Consider the following 20,457-nt stretch of genomic DNA (forward strand, 5'->3'; position numbering starts at 1 on the left):
AGTAGCTCATATTAAAAAATGTGGTCGTTTACTAACAAAATGCAATCGCTTTACTTTTCCATGCACTTTTGCCCTTTTGTTATACTTGCTATGTTTGTTTGACTTTTATCATACTTGTTATACTTTTCTTGTGCTCGTTTTACTTTTAACATGCTTGTTATGCAAATCAGAGCTAATTCTGAACATTCTCATAAGTATTTTGAATAATTTTATCAAATATCATGGTTTTGAACATTTTGCTTAATCGATAATGCATTTTGTGCTTTTCATTTGGTTAATAATGCATTTTGTGCTTTGTGAATGCTTTGTATCATTACTTTATGAAATAAATTATTTATGCGAGTTTTAATTACCTGAAATTAATTTCTGACTTCTTTTAATCATTTGAGCAGGTTGAGATGAGTCATTCCTCTGTATACCTCTATTTCTAACTATGCACCTCATGGCTTGACTTCTGTCTTCTTGTTGCTCAGACATCCCAATTCCAATACCATGTCATTCAGGCACGCCACTTCTAACATCATGTCATTCAAACACTCCAGTTTCTAACACCATGTCATTCAGACATCCCGCTTCTGACACCTTGTCGCTCATCCAGTCAGGATAAAGCAGATGAACAGTTGTGGGTTTGTTTCAAGCAGCTTTATTACATACAAACACATCAAGATTGAGGCATAGTGAATTAAACTTAAGTAAACTTATAAACAGTATAACACAAAAACAGCAACAAGCAAACGACAGAGAAAACCACGTAGAATACTATTAGCCAGTCTTCTTCAAAGTATCAATCCTTTATTGGTGTACACTGGTAAGTGCTTTCACATAATGCTTCATCAGACCAAAAACACCCAATCCTCATATCCTGGTCTTATAGAGTCATCCTAGTCATGTGACTCGACTTATTCTATACCTTGCAATTTATACAGTTGTAAAAATTATAAAAATTGTAAAAAACACAAGAAATAACTTAATTAGACATGCATCAACACTAAACAAAACCCCATTTATATAGGTTCATAGGTTGGTACTGGGCTATTGCCCAAAGGCATATATTAGCCCAGCCACATTGTGCGGTATTCACCTCCCCTTTAGTAGTTCCCTAGACCCTTGTACTAGCAGATAGTACCCTTGGCCCCTATCTAGTAGTGCTGTTGGTGTGATTCCCCGGTGTGAACTTTCTGTTACCCATCCACTCATCAAGGTTCCTCTTGAAGAGTGATAGTGAGGGGCTCTGTCTTATGTAGATCAGGACCCTGTTCCATAGTAAGGGAAGTCTCTGCAAAGGGAATCTATCCCTCCAGCATGTTCTATTCATTGTTGTGTTGAGGTTTATATCCCTAGAGCATGTAGCTTGAGTAGATTTGGTTTTGCTAAGATGGAGCATGTTCAACAATTCTGGGTTGGACATGGCTCTGTACGTTAGACAGAGATCGCCTCTGAGAAGGCGGTATGCAACAGAAAACAGTTTTAGCTTTTTCAATCATGCTGCATAGGGCAACTGTTTGAGGCCAGTAATCCTCTTGGTTAGGTACCTCTGTGGTCTCTCCAGCTGCTGGAGATGTCTAGCCAGGTACATTCCAATTGGTGCATTGTACTCAATAATGGGTCTGATGAGGGAAGAGTAGAGGGGCACCATTACATCCTTAGATCTTGATGCGAACCCTTTCGTGATCAGATGGGTCACATAGAAGGATTTTCTAACCACTTTGGCAACATGGTTATCAAAGGAAAGCTGACTATCTACTTGGGTCCCTAGATCCCTTATTTCTTCTTCAGATTTCAGGGGATTACCTCCTATGTTGTAGTTTGTGGGTACTCTGTTTTTTCCAAAGGGGATTACTACGCATTTTTCTGCATTTAGCTTGAGACCATGGCTTTGACACCATGCATCAGTCTCATTTAGGCCCTTCTGGAGGATCTCCATGTCGGCCGGAGACTCTATTATAGCATCCAGTTTGCAGTCATCTGCAAACTTAGTCAGCCACAGCCCTTCCGTGCTTGCCTGCACTTCTGAGAAGTATATGCCAAACAGGAGGGGCCCCAGGACAGAGCCCTTAGGCACACCCTCGTTACTGGTCTGGATTCGGACATAGATCCCGCTACTCTTACTTTATGGGATCTGTCTGAGAGCTAGTTTGCGATCCATCTTGTGAGGTAAGGGTTTATGCCCAAGCTGGTGAGCTTATCAATAATACCTGAATGGGGAATGGTGTCAAATGCATTAGCAAGGTCAAGGTAAGCCGTGTGTACCTCCTTTCCCTTATCTATAGCCTGAGTAATTGTCTCAAAGAAATCCACCAAGTTCAGGAGGCATGATCTGCCCTTGACGAAGCCGAACTGTGTGGGGTCCAGCGACTGGAGGTTCTCAATCTCTCCATTTATGACTTCCGTAATGATTTGCTCCATAGCCTTACAGATCAGACTGGTCAGGCTTATTAGTCGGTAGTTCCCAGGGTCAGTTGTGGCCCCACCCTTGTGTAGCGGGACCACCATTGCCATGCGCCATTCTGTGAGCACATATCCTGTGGAGAGGCTAAGACTGAACAGGGTATTAAAATGCGGGTTAATTCCTTTTGGAGCTCGCGTATGACACAGCCCGGGACACCATCTGGTCCCATGGAGGCAGTGTTTTTAGCTTTAGATAGAGCCTTGTTAACCAACGTATCAATAATAATTGGACTTACACAATCCCCTGGAATGGTAATAGGCCCTGTAGGTGGTGAGTGGGGGGGGGGGGGAATTTGCACTGAACCTGTCAGCCAGGATGTTGGCAATGTCAGAAGGGTCAGAGTATTTTGTTCCATTTTCTACTAGCTCAGAAAAGACCTGAGCATTGCCATTTAGGTTTTTGACGTAGCCATAGAAGGCCTTATGGTTATCCTTGGCATCCTTGGCAACTTTCTTTTCAAAATTAGCTTTAGTTGACTTGATGAGGGCCCTCAATTTCTTACTAATGCTGATCAGGGATGATTTTTCTACTTGAAATTTGGCCTTTTTTTGTATAAGTCTCCTCCTTTTATTGTAAAGTTTGCTTATGGCCGGGGTCCACCAGACTGGTTTCTTCTTGCTTGAGGAAGGAGTCTTGGTTTTATTTGGGCTAGCACGATCCATGCAATCCTGAAGATGCATATAGAGTGCCTTGGTGTATGATTCCGCATCCTGGATATCATTATCCTTCTGCAAGGGAATAGTGAAGCTTCCCACTTCAGATGCAAGTAGTTTGAAGTTTGCTTTGGAAAGGTTTTTGACTATGGTTTCTTTGACTGGGGGAAGTGGAGGGGTGAGTATGTCCAGGGTTATCTGTTTGTGGTCGGATCTGACCAAGGAGGGAGTGATAACAGGTGTGGTACAATGGGTGCCCATATTTGTGATGATTAAATCCAATATGTTGTCCCCTCTAGTGGGGGAACATGCTAGTTGTTCAAGGGCATTTGAATTTATAAATTCTATGAATCGCTGAGCATAGGAGCTGGAACATTGGTAGTTCGTCCAGTCTATACCAGGGTAGTTGAAATCACCGAAGATTATATCTCATTAATAAATATATAAAAAAATACATATAACTAAGCTTATACAGCTGGGATAGAGGATTAACATATACTAAAAAAAAAATAATGAAAAAACATTGAAGCAAAAAGCTTCCACTATTTTTCACAGTGATAAAAACAGCCTTAATAGATCAGGGGCACTAATATGATCCTATAACTAACTTTCTTGAACTGAGAACTGGTTATATTTCCTTAATAAATATATAAAAAATACATATAACTAAGCTTATACAAAGCATAAGCAACTGGAATAGAGGACTAACGTATATGTATGTTTTATGTATTTTTTTATGCATATGACAGCATGCTGACAGAAGTAATGGTTATGGTATATTAATGTGTAGCTGCATGACATGATGATAGTGCTTGGATTGCAAATGAATCACTGCTGTAGACTTTATGACAGTTACAGTGTGAATGTGTAACATATGTCAGTGCATTGACAAAGCTGTGATACATTGCAAAGTAGCCAGTGACATGCTGAACAGCCTGTGGAACAGCACATGACATACATAAAGCACAGGTTAGGATATTATGGGTATTTATTTTATTTTATTTTTGTTATTTAAACCACTGTGGTGCAGCGGTTAGCATTGCCACCTCACAGCAAGAGGTCCTCTGGTTCGATCCTCGGCTGGGGTGCCTTCTGTGTGGAGTTTGCATGTCCTCCCTGTGGTCATGTGGGTTTCCTCCGGGTGCTCTGGTTTCCTCCCACATCCCAAAGACATGCTGTAGGTGGATTGGACACTCTAAATTGGCCCTAGGTGTGAGTGTGTGCATGTGTGTGCTTTCTGTCGAAGGTTGGGCACCAGGCTGGCAACTCGACACTGTAAAACTCCACTGCCAATCATGAGCGGACAGATGATCTGCTGTGGCAACCCCTAACTGGGAAAAAGACGAAAGAAGAAGAAGTTAAACCAGGGTAGAGCACTGATCCAGACTGACTATTTTCAAGCTTTGCCCAGGAAAGATCACAAAACAGTTAAAATGATATTCCATCCAAGTTAATTGGTAAATTAAAACAAGTAGCAGATAAGCCAGCAACTAAAGCACAGCGCAAGTTGCATGTTTTGTACAGGACATTACAAAAGCACAAATGCACACCAGAGTACATATTGCCAGTGCATTTCACATTACATTTGGAGAAAAGAGTTGATGATTGTACACACTAATGGACATTACAACACTGTGTGCCACCTATGTCATGGCCATCAAACATATGTGACCTGCATAAAGAATGCAGCCATTGAGGCCCACATGAGCGCACATTATTTGTCAAACATGTGTGACCTGCATCAGGCACAAAGCAGGGCAACAGTGTACACACAAGCTGATTTTCCTGCCATGTGTGGGTCGCATACCTGTGCAGGGAAAATGTGATATGTAAATGCTTGAAAAACACACACACACACACACACACACACACACACACACACACACACACACACACACACACACACACACACACACATTGGTTAGTCCTATCCCACATGCCAGTACCACATATTAACCTGTACAATGTTATGTTAGAAGAAGGAACCTCAGAATCCCTTTGTCTACAGTCCAGGCCTCATGCCTTATAGTCCCACAACCCAAACAGCATAAAACTCATTATTTTGATGCACTCATATTAGCTGTATACCAGCACACAACCTGAAACTATAGATCATGTCAGGTTTGGGTGCAAAACTACTAGCCAAGCAGGGAAGATACAGAAGCTAGTATTCAAGCACCATAGTAAAAAACAGCCTGATGTATCAAGATATGTTTGTTGATAGAAGGGTCCCACATTTTGATCAGCAACACACTTGTGCATCTAAAGTACATGTATTATGTGTCACATGTGTGAAATGTTAGAACAATACCCAAATGCAAAATTATGTGTCCACATACAAACAAATGCATATTAGCAAGATAGTCAAAATACTTTCTCACCATGTCACCAAAAAATTGCCGGCAGTGTGTGCAAAGTGTGTACATATGCACTACCATTAAATATAGTGAGCTAAACCTTGCCACAACAATAAATAGAACATGCTGGAGGGATAGATTCCTGTCACAGAGACTCTCCATGCTTTGGAACAAAATTCCAAATTACATCAGGCAGAGCCCCTCACTAACACTCTTCAAGAGAAACCTTGATGAGTGGATGGGAAACAGAAAATACACCCCTGGGATCACTTCATTGGCTCTGCTTGACAGAGGATCAGTTAATTAATCAATGGAGCGGCGAAAGCCAACACACTCTGGCTAGGCTTATAAATTCCCTCAGGCAGATAGCCCAGTACCTACCTATGAACCTATGAACCTATGTCGACATACACTGAAGTGGGACAACATGACACAGATATATAACATGTCATATAATTTATTTCTTCACCTATTGTTAACTAGATTAGTCCCTTTAGGTCAGTAGTCTCTTTTCAGGGGAGATCCAGGGTGGTATTCGTACTGAGTGGGGATATCCATCTGCAATACTGGAAAACATCCCCTATTCTTGTCATTGAGCCACTAGGTGGTGTCAGAGGGCTGTTATGGGGCTCAAACAGTTCCAACAGAGCAGAGGATAGCAGTCACAGAGCTGAAAATGCTGCGGGCCTGTTGAGCCCGATACAGAAATATCAGTACAATTGTGACCGATTTTAAGGAGAAGGACTTGAAATGCAAGTCTTTATGGATTTAATCCAGGAAGAAGAGCCTAAGGATGCAGATAAGACTGAATGGAATATAATGCTAGAATGAGTACTACAATAACAGGACATTTCTGAAAATGCTCATAAGAATCTGATAGAGTGAAAGAAACACATTTTGATATAAATCTGGGTGTATATTCAGCTGGTGGAGAAGCCATTTATATGGACATACACCTGTAACAGGGTAAGGTGAGAGGAAACGAAACAAACACTGAAAACAGAACTACAAAGGCATGTGAAATTGTGAGGCAGGCAGGCAGAATAAGAAGAAGCATGAATGAAGATGTAAGTACAGGTCTGCAAAGGAGCACTGAAGGACTTATAATGCAGAACAATTGACCAGTGGTAGGAATCAGGACAAAAACAATGAAACTGTTAACAAATAGAAACTGTTAACAAGTATGACTTTATGGATGATATTGTTTTACCACCAGTTCTTAATTTAAAATACATAAAACATTAATACACTTAGGTAATGAAGAAATTTTGTGAAGTGACATCTGAAATGTCTTTGTTAGCAAAACACTTTATGAATGAAGCAGTGAAAAAAGCATGCTGTTGCTGAGGGAAGTGTTTCTGTTTCAGAACTGAAGCATACAAGAAAGTGAAATATACAGTTCAGAACATCAGACATAGAATGAGTTAAGAACTTTTTTTCTCTTTGTTTGTAGTAAAGTACATGATGTTAAGAAAGTACATGATGAAAGAAACATTTAGCCAGGAGGGTAGGAATATGTATGATGAAAAATATTTAGCCATAAGTACCACTGAATGTGAATGAAGGAAACATACAGCATGTACCAAACAATATAATGCTAAATGGAGAAAAGTTACTGCCATATTCTGGGGACAACTTAAAACCTGTTTTTTTCTTTGTGGAGAAACAACACAGTTGTTACAAGATTGTAACAAAAGAAGATGTGGATGATGTGGGGAGAGGGGTGCATACTTCAGGAAATTGTAAACCAGTACATAGAAAATGTAATCCGGAGTCTGCATGTTCTCCCTGTGTTTGTGTGGATTTTCTCTGGGTGTTCCATTTTCCTCCCACATTCCAAATATTGGTCATAGGTGTGTGTGTGTGTGTGTGTGTGTGTGTGTGTGTGTGTGTGGTATGCAAGAACAAGTATGGCAGGGCTAGCCATCCAGAGCTGTGAACCTTGGCTCTAGATGATTGTCACTGTTGAAGTGACACCGGACCACATGTGTGAAAATGGGAAAAAAGGTTGTGGATAGATGGATGGATGTAGGAAATGAATGACAGTGGACAGTTCCGGTTTGATTGCCCTTTGTTAGAAAAAGAAAGGAAAACGAAGAAGAAAATATTAGAGAACAGGGCAGTTCATGGAAAATGTTACTGAAGATATTTGTGAAGAAGAAAGTATTACGGCCAAAACTGAATACGTGAATGTAGAAAACACTGGACAGGATGGCCTAAAGGGACTAATCACACAGAGAGAGCTCAGATACAAGTTAAAACAAGTATGCAGTCTTAGAAGGAGAGGAAGGAAAGCTAGGGACAGGCTAATAACAAGAACAAAATGAAACAGTTTGGTTGGGGAGTTAAGAGAAGAAAAAAATGGAAGTAAGAAAAACGCAAAGAAAGGAAAAGGAAAGATATAGGAACATCGTAACTAACTGTAAAAAGTATACAAAATGATATCAGGAGTTTGTAAGTGACTGAAGATATTAAGCATCATTGTGATATGTTGGTTGCACACAAGATGCATGAAAAAGACAAAAACAAAGAGTTGAGGCAATATGGATAAGGATATTAGGTTAGTGGGAAATGACGCAGGTTCAAGGATAGAGATTCTGATATAAAGTGAGGAAATAAAAATATTAGATAATGAAAGGGTTAAAATGTAGCGGGATGAAAATAGGGAAAATAGAGATTGGACACACTGAAGAGGAATTTCTAAAACAGAAATAGATTATGTGATACATCCAAAAGATATGAAGGAAAGGACAGGGTGGAAACGGTTGAATTTTCAGATCACAGGCCAGTAATGCCTATAATAGGAGATGGCAGAGACATAATAAAGGAAGGTAAAGGAACTGAAAAATGTAAGTGATGAAGTTAGCAAAAAGGATGAAATGAAGGAAGACTGTGGAAAATTATGGAAAGAACATATTATGAGAGAACATTATGAGAAAATGCTTTGTAAAGAAAAGTATAAAAAAGCTTTTTAGATGCTGAAAACATAATGAAAAAAAGAGTAAGATGGAATATGAAAAAATTATGAGAAGTCATGAAAAAGAAATGGAACAATGTAATAATAGAATAAGAGAAATTACAAAAGATTTGTATGTAAAATAGAGAAAAAGTAAAGACAGCAATGTATGAACAAAATTTATTTTTAAAAGAAAAAAGTGGAAGTTTAATATTTTTTAGGGAAAGAAGTTAAAACAAGAAAAGGTAAGATGTTTGTAAAATTAAACAAAGAAGGCAATATAAACCATAGACGGGAAGAAATTATGGAGAATGCTGAATCACTGTAAAAATGTATGACTATAAAAATAAGTATATGAAAAATTAAAAGCGTAAAGGATATCTGGAAGTGTAAAGAAACATTTAGAAGAGAAAATTAAAATTGAAAAAATTGGAGAAAACTGTAAGGAAAGGAAGAAAGGAATCCACATTAGCACTGGCTAGATTAAGTTATGGATAATGCAAAGGAATGGATGAAAGTGAAAAAAAGGAGTATTCATTACAATATGGAAGGACCGGTTGGATAAATGTATAAAAGAAGAAAAGCTACGTGGTGATTACATTCAATTACATTCATGTAGAAAAAGATGAACAAAAATATGTAAAAGATGGAGGCTGGTAACACTAGGAAATACAGATTAGAACATTTTAAAACAAAATAATACAAAAAAGATGCAGAAATTATTTGGCAAAGTTATAGGGATGGGGTTTTTCATATAAGGCAGAGAAGTGAAAGAAATGTCAGTCATGGTAAAAGACATGGTAGATATAATTTTGAAAGAAAACAGGCTAAAATTAGTAATATGTGAAGTGGCAAAAGCATTTGACAAGGAGAGCGGTGAGGCAATGTGGAAGATATTAGAGGCATGTGTGATCGAGAGAAAGCAATGAATATAATGGTAATCTGTTATGAAAAATTATGGGTGAAAATAATGGTAAATGGATGAGAAGAAAAATTAAAATTAATAGAGGAGTTAAATAAGGATGTCTCTTGAATATGTGCAATACAATTGTGCATTCACAACATGACAGAAGCATGATGGAAAATGGAGAAAGGAATTGTAATACCTATGTGATTGTCATATGCAGATGATTTGATTACTGTGGCTAAAACAATGTTTGGGTGAGCTAGATTGTGGTAAGGATTGAAAAAAGTGTTAAAAATGCCAGATTACAGTGAAACAAATTGAAGAGGAAGGGGTTTAGTGAAATTAGGAAAACTAATGGCATAAATTATAACAGAAAATAAATGTGTACTGGGAGTGAAATTTGGGGAATATGACATTATACATAGCAAGAAGTCTAGCTTGTCCTCACTATGCAGAGGTGGTCTAGTTACTTAGTACTCCGACTGCTGTGGGAATGGGGGTATGACAAGCTGCAAGGTCTGTGGATTGTCTCACTCACTAACACCCCACTTGCACTTCCAGTGAGGAATGACTGGATTGGAAAGATGTCTCTTCAATGAGGTAACAAATAGGTCAACATAATGTAGTAAGAAGAGCCACTTCAATGATTCTAAGGATTAACGGGAAAAATGTACAAAGGCAGCGATCACATATTAGTGTGAAATGTGCATATATTTATGATGTAAAAAAGGAGGGTTTTGACAGAAACTGATGTTGCAATAAAGATACAAACTACTTGAATAAAAAATTATTAGACCAAATAAAAGCCGAAGACAATGAATGTCGTGTGTTAGGTAGCAGCGGTAAGAGAGGAATAAAAAAGAACAATAAGGAGAATTTTATATGAATTATAAGAATGCTATGAATACTTGGAAACTATATTTTGAGATGGGGAAGGAAAATACTATTGATTAGCAGACTTAAGTATAAAACACACAAATTAACTTAAAATTATGGGTACCAAAGCCTGTTCTGATTCATATAAGTAGGGGTATAATGGGGTAAGACATTGCACACCATCCTTCTCCCGTGCGCAGACATTATGCTTCATTCATGACATACACACGCACGCACACACACACACACACACACACACACACACACACACACACACACACACACACACACACACACACACACACACACACACAAATTATCCCCTCCCTGAATATATGCAATTCCTAAAGAAATATTTTTGGAGTATCAGATGTTCCCAATGGGCTAACCCATGGGAATCCAGTGCATGCTACTTGATGGAACTGCCTCTGACAATCCATCATCACCCTCTCTTCTAGTTTGCCGAGCAGAGCAGCATATTAGCACTGTTACAATAAAAAGTGAAGACATTTTTCACAATAGGAAAACCCTACCAGTAATGGTATTCACTGTAGGCTTTATGCAGTACAGTACTGCCACACATCCCGAGCACAGGAGCACCTAGTACATCATGATTACTAGGTGCACTTGTGTGTCCTTCAGAAACATGGAACAGTAACTGTATGCTGGTACCCACTGAGTGAATGAATGATACTCAGCACAGTATGTCCGTGAATACCTAGACACAAATGTAACTGAACTTTAAGGCAATCAGATTAATTGTAGGATTTCTTCTATTTTTTATTACTTTTTCGACACTTCTGACTATGACAATTATTGATATTTCTGTTTTAGAACTTACGAAATGAGGAACAAGTTGCAGTGATTCAGGCTGGAACTGTCCTGTCGCTTTGTGAAAAGGTATGGAAAAGGTTCCTTGTGCAGTTTTGTGGTAAAGAATGTCACTGTCTGTGGTCTTATCTGATGTAAACATTACCAACTGATTTTTTTTTCATGTTATTTGCCATGCTATACAAGGCTTTGTCACATATCCCTGTATAGTTCTAACTTCAAACCAAGTTGTCTGCTATACAGTAAACATTTTTAAAACAAGTATGTAGGGGAGCTTTGTGTTGGATACCATATTTTGCTGCTGGTATTGGAAAGCCTCCATAAATCACTAGTCCTTGTATGTAAAGGATCATAGGAATTTACTAGGCTGTTGGCCCTGAGGCCCTTATAAGCCCAGCCAAGAGTTTAGTCATTGTATAGACAAATCAGCACCTGATGACCCTCTCCAGCACGGACATGGGTGGAATCCCGGGACGTATTTTCTATTTCCCATCCAGTTATCCAGGTTGTGCTTAAAAAGGGGTAAAGAGGTGCTCTGCTTGACATGGAGAGGGAGTCTATCTCTGGGACACAAATCTGTCCCACCAACAAATCCTACTGATGTCACAGACCAAGTTGAGACCAAGTGTGTTACTCAAATGGAGCTTGTAAAGTTTTGAATATCAGGCTTATACTTTCTAGATTTTCCAGATACTTGGCTCATATAATGGCATTTGTATTTCTTATCCCCCCAAAAATACAGAAATGTCTTAAAATTAGAGAGAGACATGCATTGATTAACTAGACGTGGTAACTTATTTCATAATGTAAGTGCATGGTGTGTCAAAAAACAATCCATCTTTATTCCACTGTCTATTTTTATCTTTTATTAGCAAGTTACCCAACCAATCATTACCTTATGATTACTATGTTCCACATGTGCTATTGCAGAAAGAGATGGGTCCAAGCCTGGCTCCATGGCATAGGGGGATAAAGTCCTGACTTTACCCAGCCGACCTAGGTTCCATCCCTGCCTGGGTGCTGGAGGAGCTGACTATGAGGGAGGGACACAATGACCCAATGCTTGCTCACCTCTAGTCATGTGTGCTGTGTCTGTACATTTGTTGTGGATCTCTGTGATGTATTATGCAACCAGTTTTTGATCCCAAGAATTGTATTTAAGTTAACTGCTTCAGGAAGTTTTTGTTTACTGATGTAAAATTGTCTCAAATACTTTTGATAGCTGTGTATATGCTGTGTGACCTGCCATACACTCATTTACAGCAGCAGTTACTTGTTCAAAGAATGCTACCAAGTTTATGTCAGGACCTTCCTTTCATATACCTATACTAATTCTGATCCAGTAGCAAGAAGTCTATCATTTATTTTTCTGTTGATTTCCAATTTCTTTCTCTTAAAAGCCATTTTATCCATTTCCATTACTATGTAAAGTATGCATGCTAAACTGATGAGTCTATAATTATCCAGATCCTGAAACTGATGAGTCTGTAATTCTCTAGAGCCAAAGCAACCCTTTTGGGGAACAGGAGTTGCCATTAAAATTAGATATATACTCCCCCTAATATTTAAAACTACTGTAAGAGGAGTGATATTGCTAGTTCTGAGCTTATTTATGAAAGTCCCATAATATTATGAGAATCCATAGAGCTTATGTTCTTAACATTATTTGTATATTTGCATCTTTGTTTATTTTGTATAGGTAAGTGAAATAGACTACAGGATAATTGTTTCAGCCATGTCTCGTTACATAAACATACAGAAACAACATATTGAACTGGGCAGCAGAAATGTTTACTATCTTTTGATTTAACACATTCAAATAATTATGGTAAGAAAGATGCACATTAGTAGCATGAATTCTAAGCAATGGTAGAACAACTAGTCTTGGATGTAATTAAAACTGGAGGAGATGTATATTTTTTGCTGAGAGATGACTAACAAAGCAAATAGGAAGAGGAGTATGCTGTTTACAGTTAGAAATCTGGAGGTTAACACAGGTCGCTTTAGAGTCAAAGTGCCCCATGGACAAAACTTTGATGTGGTGGGTTACTTGAAATAAGATTTGAGGTGCAAAGCAAAATGTAAGAAAGCTAAGTTGAAAAGAATAAAGAGGTTTTTGTAACTGGGAGGCAAGGTAGATGTATGATGTGGGTAGTAGAATTTCATGTGATCCTGCAAGAGTATAGAATGGTTGGATAAAAAAGAGAACTAGATTTGGAGACCATGATGGTTTTGGAGGCCTTGGATGTTGAGACTGATGGAAGTCCAGGTGATGGTGGCAGTGAAAGAGTGTGAACTTGTGTATAATCAGCAAGCTGGGGCAAAGAAGGTTGGGCCTAAGCGTTTATACAAACATGTGAATAGATAGAGCAGATCTGAGGGAGGGGGAAATATATAGGTAAATATATTTGTATATGGTACTATAGGAGAAAATTCATCTGTGATGGATGCAGAGGGCATATGGGCCATAAAATGGCAGATTTTATTTAGCAATACCTGTATTTTAGATCTGTTCATTTTACTTTGTGACAGTGGTCAGATGTTATATTATGGGACAAGCATTAGGTATCTTTTCCTAGCGATTGTTAACTCTGAAGCATCATTTACCATGGGAGATATTTTCCATTCTGCTGTATTCTTAGCATATTGGGTAAATGAGGTGTCCAGCAATGTTATTAGATATCTGCTTATTTTCTCTTTGGAATCATTGAGGACAGCATTATTGTTGCATTTTTCTGGATTTATGAGTTTTCTGATTCTGTGCTAAAGACTGTGGCACTGCTTGTGTTCACATTCATGGTTAGCTGTTTAGTCAAATGAAGAGGGAAGAGAGGCCTTCCCAGAACTTTATTTTGATATATTTTAGGGGCACACTGCACCTTATTGGGACCGTTTTATCCATGTAGCAGATGTTGCTATCCCAGTGATTTGTTTGATACCTTTGTTGAGAAAGATGGTGAAGAGCACGGGAACTAGAATAGATCCTTCAGGAATTCCAGTATGTGCCCTAAACAAAAAGGACTGAGTGATGTGTACATTAGCATTGGCTGCATGGTGTTTCAGGAAGCCTGTGAGCTATTTCAGGGCAGCATACTTTATGTTATGTACTCTGCACTCACCTGGAGTTAAAGGTTCTAATACTGATTTAGACATTTAACTGATACCTATAAAATTGTTTCTGATAAGAGCATCTTGATCCACCTTCAAGCACATAGTGTTGGTGAGGGGCACTAGAATAGTGAGGTGCTATGTCCCAACCTAAAAGAGGTGTATTAAGAGTAGTGTGATAACTTTGTATATGAGTGACAACATTGGATAATTGGATCAATTCTATTTTTTCCAGCATTTTACTGGTAGTGGTGTTTTAGATCTCAGGTTGAATACAGTGGCGGAGAATGTAGATTTTGGAATGGGGATTATGGAAACCTTTACATTTAATCCTAGCTATTTCACTTTTAGTTGTCCAAATAAAACTGCATCATAGTGATAATAGTTTCTAAGTAAGATAATGTTCCTATTTCATAAAATTGTGTTGTGAGAATCCCTGAATATTGATATAAAAGAAGAGTATTATTTACTTGAATTAAGATAACCAACATGGTAGTTCCAGAGGATTCAGTGTATTTTGTTGTATGTTCAATACATCAAATGGTTAGGAATGAAACTTGTTTGATTAAATTCCTGGGTCATTACAGGATGCCGACATTTGTATTGTGGGATTGCTTAACAGTGGGGAGACTTGGGGGTTAGGGTGGCTTGCCCCCCCCCGGCATAAAACTTTTTTGTTTTATTTATTAAGTTTTAACTTTTTGTAGTCAATATAAGTGGGTCGATGATGTATTGAAATATAATCATTCCAGACTAGGCCCACAAGGCTTCCAGCTGACAAATATTAGATGATCATTGTCGAAAAAAAGGATCACACTCTCTAATTTACAAATTTAGTATTGATTGAAGAAGGTGATGGTTATGTCCTTTTGGTCTCTTCATCAGTGTCTTCTTATAATTTGATGCCTGTAAACATTGATACTGATTGATACCATTATTCTTCTATGTGATTTTTGCATTATTTCTTGACATCACTGTTGCTTTACTTGTAGATGTATCAGTATAGCTGTACATGTTGTTAGGGCATTAGTGCTGCTACGCATGTTGCTATGATGCTGTACATGATGTTGGCACTGATGGTGTTGGCAGGTTTCATTTTAGTGCTAACACCTTATTTATTTCAGATATTTGCAGAGAAAGATATGAAACACTTTCAGATGCATTACCCAATATGCATTTCTCCATAACTGTTATCAAGGCACATTCACTTTATGAGTTAAGTGTGTGCAGTTTATTAATATTGAAGTTTACATTTTCTTAGTATAGATTAGTATTGAAGTGAATTCATTTTATTATTTTGTGTCTAGGGGAGCTACACTATCTGGTGTTGGCCATGGCTCTTCCTCTTTTTCAATCATCTTTGTTTGATGCAACCATATTGGGCTGGATATTTGCCATGCTCTCCATATTGAGCCAGATGGTTAGTAGAAACTAAACTGGGTTTGAGAAGACAGATGGGAGATGAGAACCTTCCTGGCCAAAAATGGATCCTCCAAGAGGGCCTTACCCAAACTAATGACTGGTGCCAGGTGCATGGCCTCAAACTGAATGCCAGGAAATGCATCATTATCCCCTTTGGGGAAAATGACGTCCCCATTAATTATCACATTAATAACAATGTACTAAGCATGCAAGCAGTCGTGAGGGAATTGAGCACCCAGGCTGATAGCAACCTGACTTTTGACCATCATGTTGCCTCTGTTGTATGGAAGGCTTTCTACATGGCCCACCTCATAAGTAAGGGTATTTCATCCAGGAACAAGGAGGTCATAACATCTCTGTACTCCTTCCTTATCAGACCCATTATTGAGTACAATGCCCCCTTCAGCATGTACCTTGCCAAGCACATGCAGCAGCTGGAGAGACCACAGAGGTTCCTGACCAGGAAAATCCAGGGTCCCAAACACCTATCCTATACAAATAGGCTAAAAGGCCTGTTCCTCTACTCATTCTTGTACATACTGCTCAGAGGTGACCTGTGTCTGGCATACAAGGCCATCTCAGACCCAGTCTTGATGGAGTTGCTGCATATCCATAAGTCATAATTCACTCTGGCAACTCACGTGCTAGGCCTCAACTTGGTTTGTGACATTAATAGAAATTGTTGTTGTTGTGATAGATTTGTGTCCCAGAGGCTCTACCATCTGTGGAATAGACTCCCTCTCCATGTTAAGCAGAGTACCTCTCTAGCCCTCTTTAAGATGTACTTGGAAGATTGGATGGGAAACAGAAAATATACCCCTGGGATTCCCACCTGTGCCCCTGCTGGACAGGGGAAACAGGTGCTGACTTTATGGGAACATGTGCGAAATTCTTGGCTAGGCTTATAAGGGGCTCCAGGCCAATAGCCTAGTATCATCCTATGATCCTATGAATGTCATTGACGCAGCTACAGATTTTAGGATCATAGAATCATACTGGGTTCCTATTACCTAATCGAACTTCCAGAAGGTCGCACACTAGAAGTTTGAACCTGGAAGCTCGAAAGGTTAAAATGTCGAAGCCGAGGAAGTCCAAATTCTTTCCCAGGGAAAGAATTTGGTTGGACGTTTCTGCAGCTTCAACATTTTCTCCACTGTGGTGCAAAAGTTATGGAATGGGTTAAGGTAAGTGTGCGATTGTGATGGACGTTGGGGTTAGGGTGTGGGTAAGGTAAGTGTGCGATAGTGACGGAGTGTAGGATTAGGGTGTGGGAAAGGTAAGTGTGCAATAATGACGGACTTTAGGGTTAGGGTGCAGGTAAGGTAAGTGTGCGATAGTGACAGAATTTAGGGTTAGGGTGCAGGTAAGGTAAGTATGCGATAGTGACAGACCTTAGGGTTAGGGTTTGGGTTAAGGTTAGTGCATAGGTAGTTGTGTATGTAAGGTTTAGTGTAAGTTTATAAGGTGCTTGTGTTGTGTGTGTGTTTTTCGGAACAGCAAATTTTTTCCCTGGGAAAAAAATTGCTGTTCTGATGTTTTGATGTTATTACGTTTCGATCTTCCAAGTTCGAACATCTGCTGTTTGACCTTCTGGAAGTTCGATAATGTAATAGGAACCCGATCATATTACTAGGCTATCAACCTGGAGGTCATTTTAAGCCTAGCCATTTCATCCCAATGTAATACCATAGAAATGCTAGTCAGTACCCAAAATTGCATTTAGTGATGACTGCCCATGTCCAGGGGGTTGTGGGCTGTTTTTTCTTAGTTATACCCCAGCTTCCCCAGTCTGAATAAGTATGGTTGAGCGGAAGTACAATGAGCATTGTGAGGGAGTTACCTCACTTTCACAATGACAGTTCTGCCCTACGCACTTTAGTAGACCACAGATGCCCCATCTCTGAACCTGGTCTTCACAACAGCTATAGCATCAGGAATGTACTGGCATGGTTGCATTGGCACACCCACCCCTCCACCCCAAGATAGGTAAGCAGGTGCATGCCTCATCATCATCATCTCTCTCTCTCTCTCTCTCAATGATTTCCCCTGCTCTGGGACTGTTAATCAAATCCAAACCAACTGAGTTATAGTCAGGGCTTCATGCAATGATACCACAATGATGACTACTCTTGAAATATAAAAATGTTCATATACCTTAAGTGTTTGGTTAAACTAAGTAATACATTCAAATATATAATTTAATTACTTCTAATACTGAAAGACTATGTGAAACATACAAAAATCTGTGAGCTTACCTTGCATCAGATAATCCATGTAATATTGATGAAGGTTAGACAGCTGCAGTTTTGGTTATTATGTTGAACACACCATTGGAAAAAGAACTTACTTGGCCGTACAGTAAAACTGACTCGCAAGCCTTTCCTCAGTTCAACCATACCCTTAAAGTCACAACTAGCCAACAAGATTTTTTTTATCCTTGAGTCCATACCCTTCTGTGTACTTCATAAAAACTTAACTGTACATGCCAGCCAAATAGCAGCCAATCCTCAACTTCCCACCCTCTAGAAATTAAGACATAAATTTCTGATAAGGTATTCCTCCACAGGGAGATATCAGCTGCTGCACCAAAAGTGACAGAAGAAAGCATGGGTTACCAGAAAGCCAGGAGCAAGGTTATTGGGGTAAGGCTTATGGAATGACCTCTCATAAAATTGTTTGATTATAATCAAAGATTAAAAAAGTTCAGGTATAACAGTGATGGAAAAGAATGGGAGTCATCGGAGGTACCTATTCAAGCTAATACATCTGAATTTACTAGTGAATGATGCTGAGGGCAACCACTACTAAAATGCTACGACAATGCTAAGAGAGCACATGGGTGATTATCATGTACCTCTCCCTGGACTGCCTCAATAGCATGTAGCATGGCTAAGAAGACAGTGCAATGTGGTATTGCATGTCTTTGTACAAAACCATTGTGGTAGGGATGTATCTGACTACCAAAATTTTACCACAAGGCGTAGATTTGTACAAAAGCATTGTGGTAGGGATGTATCTGACTACCAAAATTTTACCGCAAGAGGTACATGTCATATACATCTTGTGGTAACCTTTATGAATCTGGTAATATGCTTGTCTTTGACACTGGGTTAACATATCTCCTATTAAAGTGTGCTTACCAACAGTTTATAGCTTTAATCTATGTTGTAACTCACTGCCTTTAGATTCTACGCAAGTTTTCCTCAGAGGCACATGGGATATATGCAAATGAACTTTAAGGACATCAGGTGATGCATGTCCACAGCTAGTGGGGTTTGGCTTTATTGGCCTGAATTTGTCCATCAATAGCCTTAAAAAGAAAAAAAAAGTCATGGACATTCAGAATTGCCATGTATCTGAAACACCATGTCCTTAAAGGGTCGTTTGCATATATCCTATGTTGCCTCTAATGCAAGAGTTTTAAGGAACCACACAGTGAAAAGTCTAGCCCTGCTAGATTTTTCTTTTCTTTTTAAAGGATTGTTTTTTTCTGTGTGACCTTTTTACTTATTGTTTTAGTTTGTTGGTTGGGATATTTTGCAGATACCCTTATGGTTATGAATATCAGCTGCATACGACAATCCTGTGTTTCTAAATATTAGCCAGGCTTTCTAATTATGCTGTGCTGATGATGTTATAAGAAGGCTGAAACATGCATGTACACAGCTAACATAGTTTGATTTTATTGGCCTGAGTTTGTTCATAAATAGACTTAAAAAGAAAAAAGTCATGAACATTCAGAGTTGCTGTACAGCTAAAACACCTAATGTCCTTAAAGGTCATTTGCATATATTTCATGTTGTCTCTAATGCCAAAGGTTTAAGGAATGGTATAGTGCAAAGTCTAGCCTTATTAGATTATTCTTTTGTTTTTTTAAAACTGGGAAGTGAAGGAACGTGGAGATTAGTAGGTGACTGTCATTGTCATGTTAAGATAATCAGAGGAAAGGGATGAAAAGGAAGGGAAGTGAGGAAAGGAGAAGGTAATGGTATAGAAAAAAAGGGTTCAACTGGAATGAATTAAGTGACAGGTCCAGATGATGTTTAGGTAATTTTTGACAGTTATCTTAAATTCATGGACAAGGGTAATATTTCAGAGGGTCATGGGAAGCTTGTTCCATGAAAGAGCGGGAAAGTAGCTCTATAGATTTTGTCCAATAGATTTTTTAGGTATGTAAATCTATAAGAGACATTTGTCAGAGCTTCTGAGGGATCAAGGGGGGTTATAGGGGGAGACAAGTGAGGATATATTAGGGCAGGAGGAGGGCTTGCTCAGGATAGAATGGATGAAGAGAAGTTGAGTAAGTAAGAGTTAGTTAGGAAACTCTAGCCATCTGAGTGTTTGGAGAGCATAACAGTGGTGTACTTTTGAAGGCGGATTAGCTGCAAATTTAGCTTTTTTATTGTAGGTTGTTTTGAGTTTGGAAAGTAGTCAGGACTATAGGTTAGTTAAGGTTTGTGAGCTGTAGAAGAGGTTAGGGAGAAGGTAAGCTTGGGCAAGTGAGATTCTGGAGTTGGGTGTAAGGAACCTTTTATTTCTGTGCAGTTGGCCGAGCTTTTGTTGAGTTTCCTTGATACAGTGATGTACATGAAGGTCAAATTTAAGTTGGTCATCTATGATTGCTCCAATGAGATTATTGTGGGTTTCAACTATGATAGTAGTTTTGTTAAGGGAAGCAATGGTGAATGAGGATTATAGATGGTAGAGGGATTTAGGGAGGAAGAGAAGTTTTGTCTTTTTAGGGTCAAGTATGAGTTGTTTGTTAGTTTGTAGTAAGGAGTGGTGAGAGATGAGGGGTTGGCTGGGTTGGAAGTCTGCACAAGTTTGCTGAGGGTATCAAAGAAGCATGAAATGAAAATGGATGCAGTTTCTTGGGATATATTATTAGGGCAGGGGTT

At 38.9% G+C, this 20,457-nt stretch overlaps 1 protein-coding gene across 2 annotated transcripts in view; it reads left to right on the forward strand.

The window, feature by feature from the left end:
- Positions 1-20,457, forward strand: part of JAKMIP1 (janus kinase and microtubule interacting protein 1) — a 2,220,219-nt gene that overhangs the window by 2,001,278 nt on the left and 198,484 nt on the right. For both annotated transcript variants that reach the window (XM_044056204.1, XM_044056206.1), the window contains exon 16: positions 11,033-11,098. In XM_044056204.1, the coding sequence (XP_043912139.1) occupies positions 11,033-11,098 (66 nt within the window). The remainder of the gene's footprint in view (positions 1-11,032; positions 11,099-20,457) is intronic.

Source organism: Protopterus annectens, chromosome 14.part0 (genome assembly GCF_019279795.1).
Source record: "Protopterus annectens isolate FY-2018-M chromosome 14.part0, PAN1.0, whole genome shotgun sequence".
Classification (NCBI taxonomy): Eukaryota; Metazoa; Chordata; order Ceratodontiformes; family Protopteridae; genus Protopterus; species Protopterus annectens.